This window comes from Culex pipiens, chromosome 1 (genome assembly GCF_016801865.2).
Source record: "Culex pipiens pallens isolate TS chromosome 1, TS_CPP_V2, whole genome shotgun sequence".
NCBI lineage: Eukaryota > Metazoa > Arthropoda > Insecta > Diptera > Culicidae > Culex > Culex pipiens.
This window is the reverse complement of record NC_068937.1, coordinates 3,199,739-3,218,856: the sequence shown is the minus strand read 5'-3', so window position 1 is coordinate 3,218,856 and position 19,118 is coordinate 3,199,739. Positions and strand designations below refer to the sequence as shown.

The 19,118-nt window shown below is 31.6% G+C and overlaps 2 protein-coding genes across 3 annotated transcripts; both read right to left on the bottom strand.

Moving 5' to 3' along the window:
* Positions 1-23: 23 nt before the first annotated feature.
* LOC120432258 (alpha-(1,3)-fucosyltransferase C-like) lies at positions 24-8,359 on the bottom strand. Its single transcript, XM_039597439.2, has 2 exons — positions 7,602-8,359; positions 24-462 (listed from the first exon to the last, which is right to left on the bottom strand). Exons 1-2 carry the CDS (start codon positions 8,342-8,344, stop codon positions 24-26), a joined length of 1,182 nt encoding a protein of 393 aa, XP_039453373.1. The 5' UTR covers positions 8,345-8,359.
* Positions 8,360-8,667: 308 nt separating this feature from the next.
* On the bottom strand, positions 8,668-19,118 carry LOC120432251 (alpha-(1,3)-fucosyltransferase C-like). Of its 2 annotated transcripts, XM_039597425.2 has the most exons (3): positions 18,169-19,118; positions 17,096-17,728; positions 8,668-9,122 (listed from the first exon to the last, which is right to left on the bottom strand). In XM_039597425.2, exons 1-3 carry the CDS (start codon positions 18,939-18,941, stop codon positions 8,684-8,686), a joined length of 1,845 nt encoding a protein of 614 aa, XP_039453359.1. In that variant the 5' UTR covers positions 18,942-19,118; the 3' UTR covers positions 8,668-8,683. The 2 variants fall into 2 exon arrangements, with proteins under 2 accessions (XP_039453359.1, XP_039453360.1); XM_039597426.2 differs by lacking the exon at positions 17,096-17,728.

Here is a 19,118-nt window from a genome sequence, read left to right as displayed (position 1 = left end):
ATTTGTGCCATAAAATAAATCTTTCAAAACGCAATTTTCGCCTTAACCTGACAAGCTCCCTCAAACCACCACGACTTAACGTCCTTATAGTACTGAGACTTCTCCCTTGCCCCAATTCCGTGCAACATCCGGCACAACTCGCAGAACGTTTTGCTCCGGGTCACCCGGTAGTGCTCCTTCCACCAAAAGTACTTCAAGTACTCTTCCGGATTGTCCGCCAAAAACCTCAAATAGTTCACCAGCTCCTTCACCGTCCCGAACTCCTGAACGTCAATCACCGAGTGGGGCGGAACAAACTTGGAGTAGTCCGCCCCGCCGAATACTACCGGGATGATGTAGCTCTCCATGGCGTTGTACAGCTTCTCGGTCACGTAATCCCGGCACAGGGAGTTCTCGAAGGCGAAGTAGAACCGGTAGTCGTCGGTGAGCATCCGGGTGCAGCGGGGGGATCCGGGGGGACATCTAGATTTGATGAAATTTTAAAAACGTTAATAATATTAAGAATTAAAAAAAGAATTTAAAGAATTTTAAGAATGGAGCACCCGCAGTCGAGCAGTTTTGACAGTTCGCTCCATAAGAAATTCATTGTAGAAAAAAGCAAAAACTACTCGAATAGAAGTGTTCCATTTAAAGAATTTTTAGAATTTTATAAATTTTAAGAATTTTAAGAATTTTAAGAATTTTAAGAATTTTAAGAATTTTAAGAATTTTAAGAATTTTAAGAATTTTAAGAATTTTGAGAATTTTAAGAATTTTAAGAATTTTGAGAATTTTAAGAATTTTAAGAATTTTAAGAATTTTTCAGAATTTTAAGAATTTTAAGAATTTTAAGAATTTTAAGAATTTTAAGAATTTTAAGAATTTTAAGAATTTTAAGAATTTTAAGAATTTTAGGAATTTTAAGAATTTTAAGAATTTTAAGAATTTTAAGAATTTTAAGAATTTTAAGAATTTTATAAATTTTAAGAATTTTAAGAATTTTTAAAATTTTAAGAATTTTAAGAATTTTAAGAATTTTAAGAATTTTAAGAATTTTAAGAATTTTAAGAATTTTAAGAATTTTAAGAATTTTAAGAATTTTAAGAATTTTAAGAATTTTAAGAATTTTAAGAATTTTAAGAATTTTAAGAATTTTAAGAATTTTAAGAATTTTAAGAATTTTAAGAATTTTAAGAATTTTAAGAATTTTAAGAATTTTAAGAATTTTAAGAATTTTAAGAATTTTAAGAATTTTAAGAATTTTAAGAATTTTAAGAATTTTAAGAATTTTAAGAATTTTAAGAATTTTAAGAATTTTAAGAATTTTAAGAATTTTAAGAATTTTAAGAATTTTAAGAATTTTAAGAATTTTAAGAATTTTAAGAATTTTAAGAATTTTAAGAATTTTATAAATTTTAAGAATTTTAAGAATTTTTAAAATTTTAAGAATTTTAAGAATTTTTAGAATTTTAAGAATTTTAAGAATTTTAAGAATTTTAAGAATTTTAAGAATTTTAAGAATTTTAAGAATTTTAAGAATTTTAAGAATTTTAAGAATTTTAAGAATTTTAAGAATTTTAAGAATTTTAAGAATTTTAAGAATTTTAAGAATTTTAAGAATTTTAAGAATTTTAAGAATTTTAAGAATTTGAAGAATTTGAAGAATTTTAAGAATTTTAAGAATTTTAAGAATTTTAAGAATTTTAAGAATTTTAAGAATTTTAAGAATTTTAAGAATTTTAAGAATTTTAAGAATTTTAAGAATTTTAAGAATTTGAAGAATTTTAAGAATTTTAAAAATTTTAAAAATTTTAAGAATTTTAAGAATTTTAAGAATTTTAAAAATTTTAAGAATTTTAAGAATTTTAAGAATTTTAAGAATTTTAAGAATTTTAAGAATTTAAGAATTTGAAGAATTTTAAGAATTTTAAAAATTTTAAGAATTTTAAGAATTTTAAAAATTTTAAGAATTTTAAGAATTTTAAGAATTTTTTAGAATTTTAAGAATTTTAAAAAATTTAAGAATTTTAAGAATTTTAAGAATTTTAAGAATTTTAAGAATTTTAAGAATTTAAGAATTTTAAGAATTTTAAGAATTTTAAGAATTTTAAGAATTTTAAGAATTTTAAGAATTTTAAGAATTTTAAGAATTTTAAGAATTTTAAGAATTTTAAGAATTTTAAGAATTTTAAGAACTTTAAGAATTTTAAGAATTTTAAGAATTTTAAGAATTTTAAGAATTTTAAGAATTTTAAGAATTTTAAGAATTTTAAGAATTTTAAGAATTTTAAGAATTTTAAGAATTTTAAGAATTTTAAGAATTTTAAGAATTTTAAGAATTTTAAGAATTTTAAGAATTTTAAGAATTTTAAGAATTTTAAGAATTTTAAGAATTTTAAGAATTTTAAGAATTTTAAGAATTTTAAGAACTTTAAGAATTTTAAGAATTTTAAGAATTTTAAGAATTTTAAGAATTTTAAGAATTTTAAGAATTTTAAGAATTTTAAGAATTTTAAGAATTTTAAGAATTTTAAGAATTTTAAGAATTTTAAGAATTTTAAGAATTTTAAGAATTTTAAGAATTTTAAGAATTTTAAGAATTTTAAGAATTTTAAGAATTTTAAGAATTTTAAGAATTTTAAGAATTTTAAGAATTTTAAGAATTTTAAGAATTTTAAGAATTTTAAGAATTTTAAGAATTTTAAGAATTTTAAGAATTTTAAGAATTTTAAGAATTTTAAGAATTTTAAGAATTTTAAGAATTTTAAGAATTTTAAGAATTTTCAGAATTTTAAGAATTTTAAGAATTTTAAGAATTTTAAGAATTTTAAGAATTTTAAGAATTTTAAGAATTTTAAGAATTTTAAGAATTTTAAGAATTTTAAGAATTTTAAGAATTTTAAGAATTTTAAGAATGTTAAGAATTTTAAGAATTTTAAGAATTTTAAGAATTTTAAGAATTTTAAGAATTTTAAGAATTTTAAGAATTTTAAGAATTTTAAGAATTTTAAGAATTTTAAGAATTTTAAGAATTTTAAGAATTTTAAGAATTTTAAGAATTTTAAGAATTTTAAGAATTTTAAGAATTTTAAGAATTTTAAGAATTTTAAGAATTTTAAGAATTTTAGGAATTTTAAGAATTTTAAGAATATTAAGAATTTTAAGAATTTTAAGAATTTAAAGAATTTAAAGAATTTAAAGAATTTAAAGAATTTTAAGAATTTTAAGAATTTTAAGAATTTTAAGAATTTTAAGAATTTTAAGAATTTTAAGAATTTTAAGAATTTTAAGAATTTTAAAAATTTTAAGAATTTTAAGAATTTTAAGAATTTTAAGAATTTTAAGAATTTTAAGAATTTTAAGAATTTTAAGAATTTTATGATTTTTTAGAATTTTAAGAATTTTAAGAATTTTAAGATTTTTTAGAATTTTAAGAATCTTAAGAATCTTAAGAATCTTAAGAATTTTAAGAATTTTAAGATTTCTAAGAATTTTAAGAATTTTAGGAATTTTTAAAAATTTAAGAATTTTAAGAATTTAATTTTTTTTAGGAATTTTAAGAATTTTAAGAATTTTAAGAATTTTAAGAATTTTAAGAATTTTAAGAATTTTAAGAATTTTAAGAATTTTAAGAATTTTAAGAATTTTAAGAATTTTAAGAATTTTAAGAATTTTAAGAATTTTAAGAATTTTAAGAATTTTAAGAATTTTAAGAATTTTAAGAATTTTAAGAATTTTAAGAATTTTAAGAATTTTAAGAATTTTAGGAATTTTAAGAATTTTAAGAATATTAAGAATTTTAAGAATTTTAAGAATTTAAAGAATTTAAAGAATTTAAAGAATTTAAAGAATTTTAAGAATTTTAAGAATTTTAAGAATTTTAAGAATTTTAAGAATTTTAAGAATTTTAAGAATTTTAAGAATTTTAAGAATTTTAAGAATTTTAAGAATTTTAAGAATTTTAAGAATTTTAAGAACTTTAAGAATTTTAAGAATTTTAAGAATTTTAAGAATTTTAAGAATTTTAAGAATTTTAAGAATTTTAAGAATTTTAAGAATTTTAAGAATTTTAAGAATTTTAAGAATTTTAAGAATTTTAAGAATTTTAAGAATTTTAAGAATTTTAAGAATTTTAAGAATTTTAAGAATTTTAAGAATTTTAAGAATTTTAAGAATTTTAAGAATTTTAAGAATTTTAAGAATTTTAAGAATTTTAAGAATTTTAAGAATTTTAAGAATTTTCAGAATTTTAAGAATTTTAAGAATTTTAAGAATTTTAAGAATTTTAAGAATTTTAAGAATTTTAAGAATTTTAAGAATTTTAAGAATTTTAAGAATTTTAAGAATTTTAAGAATTTTAAGAATTTTAAGAATTTTAAGAATTTTAAGAATTTTAAGAATTTTAAGAATTTTAAGAATTTTAAGAATTTTAAGAATTTTAAGAATTTTAAGAATTTTAAGAATTTTAAGAATTTTAAGAATTTTAAGAATTTTAAGAATTTTAAGAATTTTAAGAATTTTAAGAATTTTAAGAATTTTAAGAATTTTAAGAATTTTAAGAATTTTAAGAATTTTAAGAATTTTAAGAATTTTAGGAATTTTAAGAATTTTAAGAATATTAAGAATTTTAAGAATTTTAAGAATTTAAAGAATTTAAAGAATTTTAAGAATTTTAAGAATTTTAAGAATTTTAAGAATTTTAAGAATTTTAAGAATTTTAAGAATTTTAAGAATTTTAAGAATTTTAAGAATTTTAAGAATTTTAAGAATTTTAAGAATTTTAAGAATTTTAAGAATTTTAAGAATTTTAAGAATTTTAAGAATTTTAAGAATTTTAAGAATTTTAAGAATTTTAAGAATTTTAAGAATTTTAAGAATTTTAAGAATTTTAAGAATTTTAAGAATTTTAAGAATTTTAAGAATTTTAAGAATTTTAAGAATTTTAAGAATTTTAAGAATTTTAAGAATTTTAAGAATTTTAAGAATTTTAAGAATTTTAAGAATTTTAAGAATTTTAAGAATTTTAAGAATTTTAAGAATTTTAAGAATTTTAAGAATTTTAAGAATTTTAAGAATTTTAAGAATTTTAAGAATTTTAAGAATTTTAAGAATTTTAAGAATTTTAAGAATTTTAAGAATTTCAAGAATTTTAAGAATTTTAAGAATTTTAAGAATTTTAAGAATTTTAAGAATTTTAAGAATTTTAAGAATTTTAAGAATTTTAAGAATTTTAAGAATTTTAAGAATTTTAAGAATTTTAAGAATTTTAAGAATTTTCAGAATTTTAAGAATTTTAAGAATTTTAAGAATTTTAAGAATTTTAAGAATTTTAAGAATTTTAAGAATTTTAAGAATTTTAAGAATTTTAAGAATTTTAAGAATTTTAAGAATTTTAAGAATTTTAAGAATTTTAAGAATTTTAAGAATTTTAAGAATTTTAAGAATTTTAAGAATTTTAAGAATTTTAAGAATTTTAAGAATTTTAAGAATTTTAAGAATTTTAAGAATTTTAAGAATTTTAAGAATTTTAAGAATTTTAAGAATTTTAAGAATTTTAAGAATTTTAAGAATTTTAAGAATTTTAAGAATTTTAAGAATTTTAAGAATTTTAAGAATTTTAGGAATTTTAAGAATTTTAAGAATATTAAGAATTTTAAGAATTTTAAGAATTTAAAGAATTTAAAGAATTTAAAGAATTTAAAGAATTTTAAGAATTTTAAGAATTTTAAGAATTTTAAGAATTTTAAGAATTTTAAGAATTTTAAGAATTTTAAGAATTTTAAGAATTTTAAAAATTTTAAGAATTTTAAGAATTTTAAGAATTTTAAGAATTTTAAGAATTTTAAGAATTTTAAGAATTTTATGATTTTTTAGAATTTTAAGAATTTTAAGAATTTTAAGATTTTTTAGAATTTTAAGAATCTTAAGAATCTTAAGAATCTTAAGAATTTTAAGAATTTTAAGATTTCTAAGAATTTTAAGAATTTTAGGAATTTTTAAAAATTTAAGAATTTTAAGAATTTAATTTTTTTTAGGAATTTTAAGAATTTTAAGAATTTTAAGAATTTTAAGAATTTTAAGAATTTTAAGAATTTTAAGAATTTTAAGAATTTTAAGAATTTTAAGAATTTTAAGAATTTTAAGAATTTTAAGAATTTTAAGAATTTTAAGAATTTTAAGAATTTTAAGAATTTTAAGAATTTTAAGAATTTTAAGAATTTTAAGAATTTTAAGAATTTTAAGAATTTTAGGAATTTTAAGAATTTTAAGAATATTAAGAATTTTAAGAATTTTAAGAATTTAAAGAATTTAAAGAATTTAAAGAATTTAAAGAATTTTAAGAATTTTAAGAATTTTAAGAATTTTAAGAATTTTAAGAATTTTAAGAATTTTAAGAATTTTAAGAATTTTAAGAATTTTAAGAATTTTAAGAATTTTAAGAATTTTAAGAATTTTAAGAACTTTAAGAATTTTAAGAATTTTAAGAATTTTAAGAATTTTAAGAATTTTAAGAATTTTAAGAATTTTAAGAATTTTAAGAATTTTAAGAATTTTAAGAATTTTAAGAATTTTAAGAATTTTAAGAATTTTAAGAATTTTAAGAATTTTAAGAATTTTAAGAATTTTAAGAATTTTAAGAATTTTAAGAATTTTAAGAATTTTAAGAATTTTAAGAATTTTAAGAATTTTAAGAATTTTAAGAATTTTAAGAATTTTAAGAATTTTAAGAATTTTAAGAATTTTAAGAATTTTAAGAATTTTAAGAATTTTAAGAATTTTAAGAATTTTAAGAATTTTAAGAATTTTAAGAATTTTAAGAATTTTCAGAATTTTAAGAATTTTAAGAATTTTAAGAATTTTAAGAATTTTAAGAATTTTAAGAATTTTAAGAATTTTAAGAATTTTAAGAATTTTAAGAATTTTAAGAATTTTAAGAATTTTAAGAATTTTAAGAATTTTAAGAATTTTAAGAATTTTAAGAATTTTAAGAATTTTAAGAATTTTAAGAATTTTAAGAATTTTAAGAATTTTAAGAATTTTAAGAATTTTAAGAATTTTAAGAATTTTAAGAATTTTAAGAATTTTAAGAATTTTAAGAATTTTAAGAATTTTAAGAATTTTAAGAATTTTAAGAATTTTAAGAATTTTAAGAATTTTAAGAATTTTAGGAATTTTAAGAATTTTAAGAATATTAAGAATTTTAAGAATTTTAAGAATTTAAAGAATTTAAAGAATTTAAAGAATTTAAAGAATTTTAAGAATTTTAAGAATTTTAAGAATTTTAAGAATTTTAAGAATTTTAAGAATTTTAAGAATTTTAAGAATTTTAAGAATTTTAAAAATTTTAAGAATTTTAAGAATTTTAAGAATTTTAAGAATTTTAAGAATTTTAAGAATTTTAAGAATTTTAAGAATTTTATGATTTTTTAGAATTTTAAGAATTTTAAGAATTTTAAGATTTTTTAGAATTTTAAGAATCTTAAGAATCTTAAGAATCTTAAGAATTTTAAGAATTTTAAGATTTCTAAGAATTTTAAGAATTTTAGGAATTTTTAAAAATTTAAGAATTTTAAGAATTTAATTTTTTTTAGGAATTTTAAGAATTTTAAGAAACAACTCACTCCATCGTTCCACACTTCCCGTACACGTCGACCTTAACGGCCTTCTGAATCGCCTTCACCAATCGATCCCTTCCGGAAACGGCTCCACAGTGCGACACAAACTGCGCCGCCATCTTGGTTTTGTTCCTCACCAACCCGAGCAATGCCTGGTTCGTATAATTCTGAAACCCATCCTGCGGCCACGACGTCCTCTCCGACGGAGCGACCACCCTCCGCTCGCCACCGATCTCACTCAGCTGACCGTAGGTCCACAGCACGTCCGAATCGGCCCGGTAGGTCATGGTCCAGTTGTAAAAGTCGACGTCCTGCGCGAGATCGCGTTTGGTGTGCGCCGGAGATTCCTTAATGGCCGCCACGTACAGCTGAGATGGCGATCGAATTGTTGGGACTGGTCGCCGCCACTCCTCGGCGCCGTGGAAGACCAGCGCATCGAAGTAGGCGATCGAGGGGAGGAGATCTTGGCGGCTCGTTACGACGCAGTCCGTTTCCGGACATTGGTGGTAGCGGAAAAAGTCCTCGCCGACGGTTTCCTCGTTGAGGAACCAGTTGTTGCTGGTGAAGAAGTTGGTGTAGGTGAGGATGTACTTGGTGTTGTTCTTTTCCGGCCTTGCATCCACAAGTTGATCGTAGCTAACGCAAGTTTCAGCACAGTTATCGAAAACAACATTGTAATAACAGTATAGGACCAGTGAAACTCCGAGGGCAAGCCCGATTGCGAATCGACCACGTTGAACGATCTTCATCGCAGTAGGCTCTTAAGTCGCTAACCTTTTCTAACAGTCTAAACGTTTTATTCTTGTGCATATTTATTGAACAAAATTTTCAACACAGTTATCAAAACATACTTTTAAAACATTGAACTAGCACGATCGTTGTTCCCCATTGAAAACAATTTCTAAACTGCACAGCAAAAAAGAGATAAATAGTCACGTTCAGGTAAGTTCATCGCAGCAAGCTTAGATTTTCAAAACCGATGGATGCTTCAAATGATTGGTGCTTTCGGACATGTGATATAACAAAGAATCAGCACTTAATTTTGTTGCGAATTAAAAAGCTATATTTCACACAAAAAATCACACTTCTTAAAACTCAATTTTCGCCCTAGCTTGACACGCACCGTCAAACCACCACGCCTTAATGTCCCTATAGTGCTGGGACTTTTCCCGCGTCCCAATATCGTGCAACTTCCGGCACAACTCACAGAACGGTTGACTCCCCGTGATCCGATAGTGTTCCTTCCACCAAAAGTACTTCACGTACTCTTCCGGGTTGTCCGCCAAAAATTTCAAATAGTCCACCAACTCCTCCACCGTGCCAAACTGCTGAACGTCAATCACCGAATGGGGTGGGACAAACTTGGAGTAGTCCACGCCGCCAAACACAACAGGGATGATGTAGTTATCCATGGCGTTGTACATCTTTTCGGTCACGTAATCCCGGCACAGGGAGTTCTCGAAGGCGAAGTAGAACCGGTACTCGTCGGTGAGCATGCGGGAGCAGCGGGGAGATCCGCGGGGGCATCTGAAATGAAGAGGAAATTTGCAGTTTAAATATATTTTGATTATATTTCGTATCATAGAATTTCTTGTTTTCATTTTTGGAAATGAATTTTATTTGTATTTTTTTTTTGTTTGGCTCAAACTTTGTAAGGGGCCTTCTTAACCCTAACCTAAGAACTAATCAAAACATACAATTTTGCCGAAGACACCAAATCAATCAGAAAATTTACCCAAAAGATACAAGATTTCAAACTTTTGCCCTTTTGAAATGTTAATCTCGATTTAATTTTTTTTAAATATTGTTTTCGAAAAGATCGGAAAATTTCATGAATGTTTCATATTTTAACATTGTAAATAGGACCATTAGTTGCTGAGATATCGACGATAGAAAATGGTGGGTTGTTTGGGTGAGACTTAGAAAACATCAATTTTCCTGTTTTTAAACCATTGCATGGCTATATCTTAGCAACTAAGGCTGGTACAAATATTTTTAAAAGTTTTTGTCACCCCCCCCCCCCCTTCAAAATTGGCCCGAAAAATCAGGGGGCAAAAAAATATTTTTACAATAAACTTCAAAATTTCAATGAACATTCAAGTGCAACCAACTGAAATCAAATTAAAATACATTCTCCTGCGTTTAAAATCATTTTTAGCATGTTTGGGTTTATTAAAAAAATCTTAATATTTTTTGAAAATTTTCGATGCAAAATCTTTTTTTTCGATACAATTTTTGTTTTTGTCAGATCTTAGATTTTTTGAAACCTAATGATTGCAAAACAACTGAACTAGTGTAAAATGCATTTTAAAACACTTTTTTCATTTAAATGTGAAGACTATGGCTTGTTATTAAAATTTTTATATTTTTTTATTTTTTTGCCCCCCCCCCCCCTTGACCTCGGCCAGGGCCGAGGGACAAAAACTTTTTTAAATATTTGCATCGGCCTAAGGGTCGTATCAACAAAGTTCAAAAAAAAATAAAGAGAATTTTCTCAGCTTTTCAAAAATATTTTTTTCAAAGGTGGGGAAACTTGTGCACTATTTTAAAAAAATGAAAAACTGCGATTATTTTCAAAAAAGTTACCTGAGAATGAATATAACTCGAAAACGGTGCACTTTATCAAAATTTCACTAAGGTACTATTTGATTGCAAATTTCGTTTTACATCGAAAAACGATTTTGAAAAATGTTTGCAACCAATAATTGGATTTTTTTTAATTAAATTGATTAAAAAACTCATAACTCGGTCAAAGATGTTTTGCACAACCTGGATTTTTTTTGAAAAGTTGGCATTTGACATCCACTTAAACATATAAAAAATAAAGAAAATTAGAAATAGTGTTTTTTTGCAAATCAAATTAAAGTGACAAAAAGTTAAATTAAAAATCAACCTTTTTGCCGCTTACATTTACCTTACCTACAACTTTGCCGAAGACACTCAATCGATCAAAAATTCCTTCAAAAGATACAGTTTTTTTTAATTTCATACATCATTTTGGACAGCTGCCAAGGAAAATTATATGGACAAACTAATGATGCAAAACGGCTTCTTTGGGCATACCGAAGGCACCAAAAAAAGATCCAGATGGATTAAAAATTGCAAAAATTAAAATTAAAAAAATAAGTCCGATTTCGTAGAGAATTGCTCATATATAAGCATAATTGCTCATAGCTGAAAACAAGAATTTTATTTCAGTGTGGTTAGTTGGAGGATAGAAACTTGGATAGTAAATCAGCTTACATAAATAATAAAACGAGTTAAATTTAAATGGTGTCAAAGGCAAATTTATGCGTAATTGAACGAGCTTTCCGGTGGAATCATTTTCGAGTCTGAAAAATCAAGTCTCTTATAAAAATTGCCAAAAACAAAAAAAAATGCAAAAATATCAGTTTTTTCTACATTTCTATTTTTAAAACCTCTGTATCTTTGCAAGGATTGAACTTGGTAAAACGAAGTTGACTTTATAGCTGTCGGCCACCATTGCTAGTACCAACCACTAGTGTCTTCCTTTTTATCTACAAGGACTTCGCCGCCCTGGGCTCGGCGACCTCTGGATTGTGAGTCCATTGCGCGGTCCGATTGATCCACACGGGCGGGACAAATTGAACTTGGTACCATGGTCAATCTGGAGACCTTTATGTAAAATTTTCTGGAGAATCTATTCCCGCTTTTTGTTTTTCATTTTTTTTCGTTTAGACCACTTTTAAAAATAAAATAATTTTAATAATTGATTTTTGTATTTTCTAGGAGAGTTTCTCCATCCCGCATTGAAATTGGAGAGGGTCGGGTAAAAAAGCACCGCAAAACCTTTTTTTTCTCGCAAAATAAAATTTTCGTCAATACTTAGAAAACTTGGAAATTAATGATTGCAAAACAGGGGTGCTCAAAGTTTTTGAATTGCGGGGGTAAATTTGAAGCTCACATGAGTTTGGAGTCCAGCCGAACAAAAAAAAAAATTTTGATAAGAAAAACATCTATCGGTTGAAGTATTTCGAAATTTCAGGTATATTTGGAACATTTTCGTCATTTAAATATTAGAAACCAATAACTATTCTTCTTTTGGGGTTTTGTACAAAATTTTGTTTTAATTAAAAAATTAAAAAAAAAAATAGCCGCACAAATATTAGTCATCTGCTTTTCATTGCATCTTTCGTGCCTCAACAATCATTGAAATAAATACAATTATTTTTGACTGAAAACAATCGTGAATTCAGAAATATATTGAAAATCAAATAGTATTTAGTAGAATGCACTTGTATTTAATTTGATTTTTATATTTATTTTAAAAATATATTTTATAAGGGGTGACTTTTTAATAGTGCATCATTTTTTTATCATTTAAAATGTGCAAGTTTAATAATAAATCATTGCTTGAGATTTTCTCTAAAAAATTTCCTCCATTTTCAATAAAATTTCAATATATTCAATTCTGCCCTAATCAGATGTTTTCGTAACCCACACGTATGAGTTCAAATCACTAGGTTGAAGGTTTTTAAGTGCAAAATAAGTTTGAGGCCCAGATAATAAAAAATCGTACGTAATAGTTTTTAAATTGTTTTCTACCTATATTTAGCTATCTTTACAGTTTCCTGTTTAAATCAAATTTGAACGATCTATAAGTCATTTCGCAAAATCTTTGATAAAAATTCTGACAAAATTTACTCTTTTGAAATGTGTTACCTACATTGTTTTAATTAGATAGACTTTTCAACACAATATTTGTTTCATATAATCGGGATCAATGTTTGGAAAAATTATTGATTTTATATTATAATAAACTAAAAAGGTTCTCAAATTTTTTTTCAGGAATTATAAAATCATTTTCAGATGCTTCAAAGGGCCATTTTACATGGTCATTCAAAATGGGTTCGCGGGCCACAAAAAATCACCTCGCAGGTCATGTTTGGCCCGCGGGCCATACTTTGGTCACCCCTATTGCAAAACAACTGGACAGATGTAGGGGGAGAGGGGGTAATATGCACCCCCTAAGGGAAAACTGTTATTTCTCAACCATTACAGCATTACTGTGGAAGAATTTTGTTCGATGTTCTAAAACAACTATTATTCTTCGTCATCCATATGAAAAAAGTCTTAAGAAACCTCAAAATTGTTTGAAAATATCAAATTTCTAAAAACATTTTTGATTCATTTCAAATAACCATGCGGGGCAATATGCACCGCAACATTGGGGCAAAATGCACCACAACATGGGGCAAAATGCACTGGGTAAAATCAATTTTCACTAGTCACCACTAGATGACACCGCTGTTTTTACAAAGGAGCTTCTCAGCGGTGCATTTTGTCCCGACCACGCTTTTTGCAGAAAATTCAATTAAAAATACATTTTTTATGTTTTTGGACTCATCTATCTTCAGAATAATGAAAATTATGACAAAAACTATACACCTCAATACTTACAATATCAATAAATGCTTTTTGTATTGTTCTAAAATCATATTGAAAGTTCAATAAAAATTAGATCAAAACACGAGGGGGACGTCACTTCCGCGCTAACCGAGCGATAAAGCTTCCTTTTCAAACCTTTGCAGCGTTCACTTTCACCTTTCCGCTTTAACTTGCTTTAACGCGCGTTAACCGCGATAACTTGCTTTTTGGCTTACCTTTTCTTGCGTTCTCGCTTCACACTGCTCGATTTTTTTGACAGCGAGAACTGTCAAGAGCAAATGACAGTTCTCGTTGTCAAATCAGTCGAGCAGTTTGTTTTGCTCAATTTTTCTCCGTCACCGGACGGATGGTGGTCAAAAAAACGTTGGCGCCCGGAGTGGAGGAAGCAAGATTCTCGCCGGGTTGTGCTGGTCAAGAGGGACACCAGCGGCCTGGCTTCAGCGAGTGCAACTTCCGGACGGAACATGAATGAAAACTGACGTGCTTTGTTTCGCACGATGGGGCCGGTGTTGAGTTCGAAGAGCCTGCCAACGGTGATGTACGACGATGAACCTGCGGAGGGCAAAACCTGCAGCCCACCGGTCACATGAAAGGAGTTGAAGCCACAGATTGTGTTAGTGGGTTCTGGACGGTGCACGGTGCCCAAAAATCGGATAGGATGTCCTGTCAAAGCTTCCTGGAGCGAACCAGATAGATACGATTGGCAGTCAACTGTTGCTGAACGAACCGCACGTGTCCTCGTACCACATTCCCAAGAATCACAAGAATTTTCGCGGACGCGGATTTGATTAATCCGTCGCTGCTGTCTAACCTTCTCTTGGTATTGTGAAGCTCGGTTCAAACATCGGCCAAGCGGATGTTCCTTAAACAACATCCGGCAAAAACACCAGAAGGTTCACGGCGGAAGAAGCGTCTGCATCGAACTGCCGGGCGTGGTGGCTATTAACGCCCCCTCCCCTCCCCACAAAGTATTGTAATTGCAACAGACAATAGTAAATTATGATATGATGGATATGGTGCGTTTTCTATTAACAAACTAATCATTTGCTGAATAAAATAAAATAAATAATTCTTCATTTATAATTGGTTTGATTTATTTTGTAAAACATCAGTTTTATTCGAGGAGAAAACCGGTCAGACCGGGGCCGTGGTAGATCGGAAGCGGAATCGGGTGCGAAAGTTGATGCGCGAGACCAGTGACTCGGGAACGTCCAGCTTGGAGTTGCCACCATTATTGAAAGCTGCTCGATTCTTTCTCGGAATACTGCCCAGCTGGTTGGGTGCGTCCAGCGCTTGATCTTAAAGTTGTCCGTGATCGTGTTGCAGCATTTTCGGTGCTTGACGAAGCCGGACTGTGGATCGTCTTGAGCGAGAGGTAGCCGTATGTGAAGTACGGATCGGTGAAGTGCAGAATTTATTTGGCCCTGTTTAACTTTAGGAAGGTCGGCACCTTGGCACAGACGGAACTGCAGCAGCACTTTGCAGATCTTTGGACTTGGGTCATCTTTGTTGCGCGGAATGGTCCCTTCGATGAGTGCCGGTGGCTATGGAATGGCCCCCTTGTTAAATTCCGCCAGCACCGGTGCTGACAAGCTGTTCCTTTTGGTGATGTCCTCGCGGAAGTCCAGATTCAACAGCGGACCTCCATTGGACGCACCCGTGTGGCCAACAGTATGCGCGAGGAGCTGGAGAAGCACGACAATTCTTGTTTTCCAAGCTCTGGAAGGCGAGCCACTAGCCGTTCGGGGATAGGCTGACCTGCGGGCATCTAGTACATCGTTGGATCGGCGTGTCCATGTCCACCGGAATGTCTCGCAAGCATTCGTTGTCGGAGGTGAGGTCGGAGGTTGTCATGAAGCGCCGGTTATCATCGACGAAGGTGATCGTGATTACCGAGCCCAAACTGCGTGTGTCCCACTGTAAGAGAAAGAAATTTGAGGTTTCTTATCCAATTATTTTCAGTTGGTCTTCCAGTCAGAAGCTCTTGTATTCCGAGTCCTCCCGCACGACCTGCCCCGAGCAGGTTCGCAAGCAATGCCGCTGGTAGTAAACCTTCAAGATTATGATCCGGTCGTCCATGCTGCAGTACAGCAACAGGTGGGCCGATTTTGAGGAACCACTGGATGGCAGAAATGTCCTTGGTGTGACCGGTTCAGGTGTGGATGTGAGCCTACGGGAGCAAGCACCGGTCGGTGGCACCACTTTTGCGTAGATTGACCCCGACGTCGTACGGCTGTTGCAGGAACGATCGACCCAGATAATCGACCGAGTTCTTGATGTGCAGCACGTACTTCTCCTCGATCTTAACGCGGTTCCACTACTGCTTCTTGGACATCATCTTCTCGATCTTAATCCGCTCGGTCCCATTCGGCCTCGACGCAAGTTCGCCATCCTCGTTCTTGCCTCATGGTCCAAAAATCCCTGTATGTCTTTCCGGTTCCGGTTCTGCAAGTTCCACTCCGCGGGTTTTAACTTAACTGGTTCATCGTCGGTGCCAGCAAACGGAACGATTCCACCTGCTCTTGATCTGCTCCAGGGGACTCCCAGCGGAGCGGCACAAATTTTCAGCGATTTTGCCACCGAGTGGGCTGAAACCGACATTCACACAGAAGTAAACATTTCCCACATTTCCGATCGTTAGCAATAAAAAAAACTTACAGATTGCTGTGTTTATTTTCTCCACGAAAACTGCAGGAAAAAAATCAAAACAAAAAAACGAGTTGCCAAACACGATCAAAAACTGCTCGATTCAAGACGGCAAGGTTGCAAGATCGATTTCGTTTGGTTCAAAAGTCGAGCAGACGCTGACCGCTTTAACTCGCTTTAACGCGCGTTAACTTGCGATAACTTGCTTTTTGGTGGCGATAGGTGAAAACTCGGTACGATGAGTAGCGTTGATGTTATTCGAGCTCGTTTTTGTGCGTTTTAGTGAATTATCGCGGAGTGACGTCCCCCTCGTCAAAACACAACATTTTAAAGTTTTGCAAATAACTTTGGCTGTTTTTATACAACCATGCTCAAACTTTTCCAGCATAGTTTTACAGTGTTAAGCTTCCAATTTCTATGATTTTTTCCCCGAAAAATTCTTCCAAATACCGAGAAAAGCAGGGGGTGCATTTTGCCCCGGGGGTGCATATTACCCCCTCTCCCCCTATAATGCATTTTAAAACACTTTTTTCATTCAAATGTTGATACGGAAGCCTGTAATTTATTTATTTTTATTTTTTTGCCCCCACCTCGACATTGATCATAGTCGAGGGACATAAATTTCAAAAAATATTTGCAACGGCCTTACTTCTACCAAAGACAACAGTCGTTTTGGTTCGATCACCACCATGTAGGGGAACTATACCCTTTCTAAGCCTATCGAGGTTTTTAAACGAAGATGACGTTCGAATGGTGAACGTCCGAAATGTCAAAATCGCGCAGTAGCACCAACATTAGAAAAAAAGTGGCTGTCATGCCATGGCACACTTTTTTCATAATGTTGGTACCACTGCGTGATTTTGCCATTTCGGGCGTTCACCTTTCGAACGCCATTTCCGCCTTTTTCGCGCAATAACAACAACCACCATGTGTAAAAAAAACCGCAATGACTTTATGGGACCATCCATAAACCACGTGGACACTTTTTTGGGAATCTCGTACCCCCCCCCCTCCCCCCACTTCGTGGACAATTGTTCATACAAAAAAAACCTTTTTTGTATGGAGCGTGGACAATCGCCATAACCCCCCCCCCCCCCCTTACGTGTTCACGAGGTTTATGGATGGTCCCTATCGACAGTGGGAAGAGTGGCACTGCCGTCGCAGAGAAAAGATTTGTCATTTCTCCCGCGCGGCTCTCTAGTGAAAAAACCACAAGCACGTGGTTGTCAGTGTTTTTTCTGTTGTCCTTAATGCAGACGATGAATAAAACAATTCCAGAGTTTTTTTTTTTAAAAAGGACCTATAAACTATTGTCTTTCATATGTTTATAGGACCTATTAAAAAAAACTCTAGAATTTTTGTTAAATAGCAGGTTTTTTATCCCCTTAAGCAAATTAATACCAGAAGACCAGAATTTCTTAGTTTGATTCATCAAACAAACTCACTCCATCGTCCCGCAGCTTCCAAACACGTCAACTTGAATAAACTTTTGAACTTGTTTCACCAATCGATCCCTCCTCGAAATGGACCCACAATGCGACACAAACTGCGCCGCCATCTTTGTTTTCTTCCCCACCAATCCAAGCAACACTTGACTCGAGTAATTCCGAAACCCGTTCTGCACCCAGTGCACCCGCTCCGCCGGAGCAACCACCCTCTGATCGCCACCGTCCTCAACAACCCTCGCATAACTCCACAGCACGTCCGAATCGGTTCGGTACGTCATGGTCCAGTTGAAAAAGCCGGCCTCCCTTTCCAGCGCATGCTTGGTGTGCGCCGGCGATTCCAAAATGGCCGCCACGTACAGCTGAGATGGCGACCGAATCGTCGGGATCGGTTGGGACCACCGCTCGGCGGCGTGGAAGACCAGCGCGTCAAAGTGTGCGATCGAGGGTAGGAGATCTTGGCGGTTTGTGACTATGCAATCCGTAACCGGGCAGTTGATGGAGCGGAAGTAGTCCGGACCGACGGTTTCCGCTTTGAGGTCCCAGTTGTTGCTGCCGAAGAAGTTGGTGTAGGTGAGGATGAACTTGGTTGTTGTGTTGTTTGCGAGTTTGGCGTCCACGATTTGGTAGTAACTGACGGAGGTTTTGCGACAGTTGGTGTTGATGAGGTAGGTCAAAACGAGGAGAAACAGCGAGAGTGTGAAGGTTAGCAAGATCGCGAATCGACCGCGTTGGGTATTCTTCATCGCAGTAGGCTGACTGTGAGAACACGAGCGACCGGTGAGGTGAACTCCGACGTTTCGGTGCAACTGAGTGTCATGTGAGTTGCAAATCGGGTTTAACTCCGGCCCCCTTATCTGAAGTTAAACTATCGATATCTTATCGAAGGTAAACTATGAGCCACTTATGACGGAAACGAAGAGGGATCGCCCCGCTGTCCGTCTGAACGCTTGAGCTTCGTGCTCGTGTACTTGACTTTTTCAGCTGTTAAAAGTTTTACAACAGTTTTACAATCGTCTAAATTCGTCGCAGCAAGCTAACAACCGTCAGCCTGCTTCGATGATCATACTCACTCCATGGTTCCGCACTTCCCGTACACATCGACCGGCATCAGCCGCTGAATCTCCTGAACCAGCCGATCCCGACCGGAAAAGGTTTCACAGTGCGACACAAACTGGGCCGCCATCTTGTCCTTGCGCCGCGCCAGCTCCTCCAGCGTCTCGTTTCGATAGTCGTCCGCACCGCGGCGCCACTGTGGCCGCTGGGACGGGCCCACAAACGCGCGATCATCGGCGTCCAGCTCGACCACGTTGTTGTAGTTCCAGACGACGTCCGAGTCCAGCCGGTAGGTCATGGTCCAGTTGAAGAAGTTGGCGTCCCCTTCCAGCAGGTGCTTGGTGTGCGCCGGCGACTCCATGTTGGCGGCCACGTAAATCTGGGACGGGGTTCGAAGGGAGGGGACCTTTTCGAACAGTGAGTACGCCCATGGTTCGGCGATGTGGAACACGAGCGCGTCGTAGTCGGTCATCGAGTCCAGGTGGTGCCGGTTGTTGGTGAGGACGCAGTCCGTGACCGGGCAGTTGAGGGAGCGGAAGTAGTCCGGACCGACGGTTTCCGCCGAGAGTTTCCAATTTTTGACGTCGAAAAAGTTGGTGTAGAGTAGGATGGTTTTCGTGCGGGGTTCCATCAGACTAGTTTTTGCGATGTTTTCCCGCAAGATTTGATAATAACTGATTGACGGCCTAAGACACTGCGTGTGAACTATGAAACTAACGCCCAAAAGTAGGCAAAGCACCGCAATTGTCGCGTACAGCACCACTCGGTTTCTCTTCATCCTCCTAATCATGGTAGGCTTTGACTGAAATCACTGAACGCAGGTGATCAAATCGGCACACTTGGATGAGTCACATCGCTCGAGACTAGAATGATCGCGTCACCGCCTACTACTGCATCTCGAGTTGTTTCAGATTTGCCGAGTTCTAGTGCACTTCGACGCCTACTATTTCTAAATGACTAATCGACT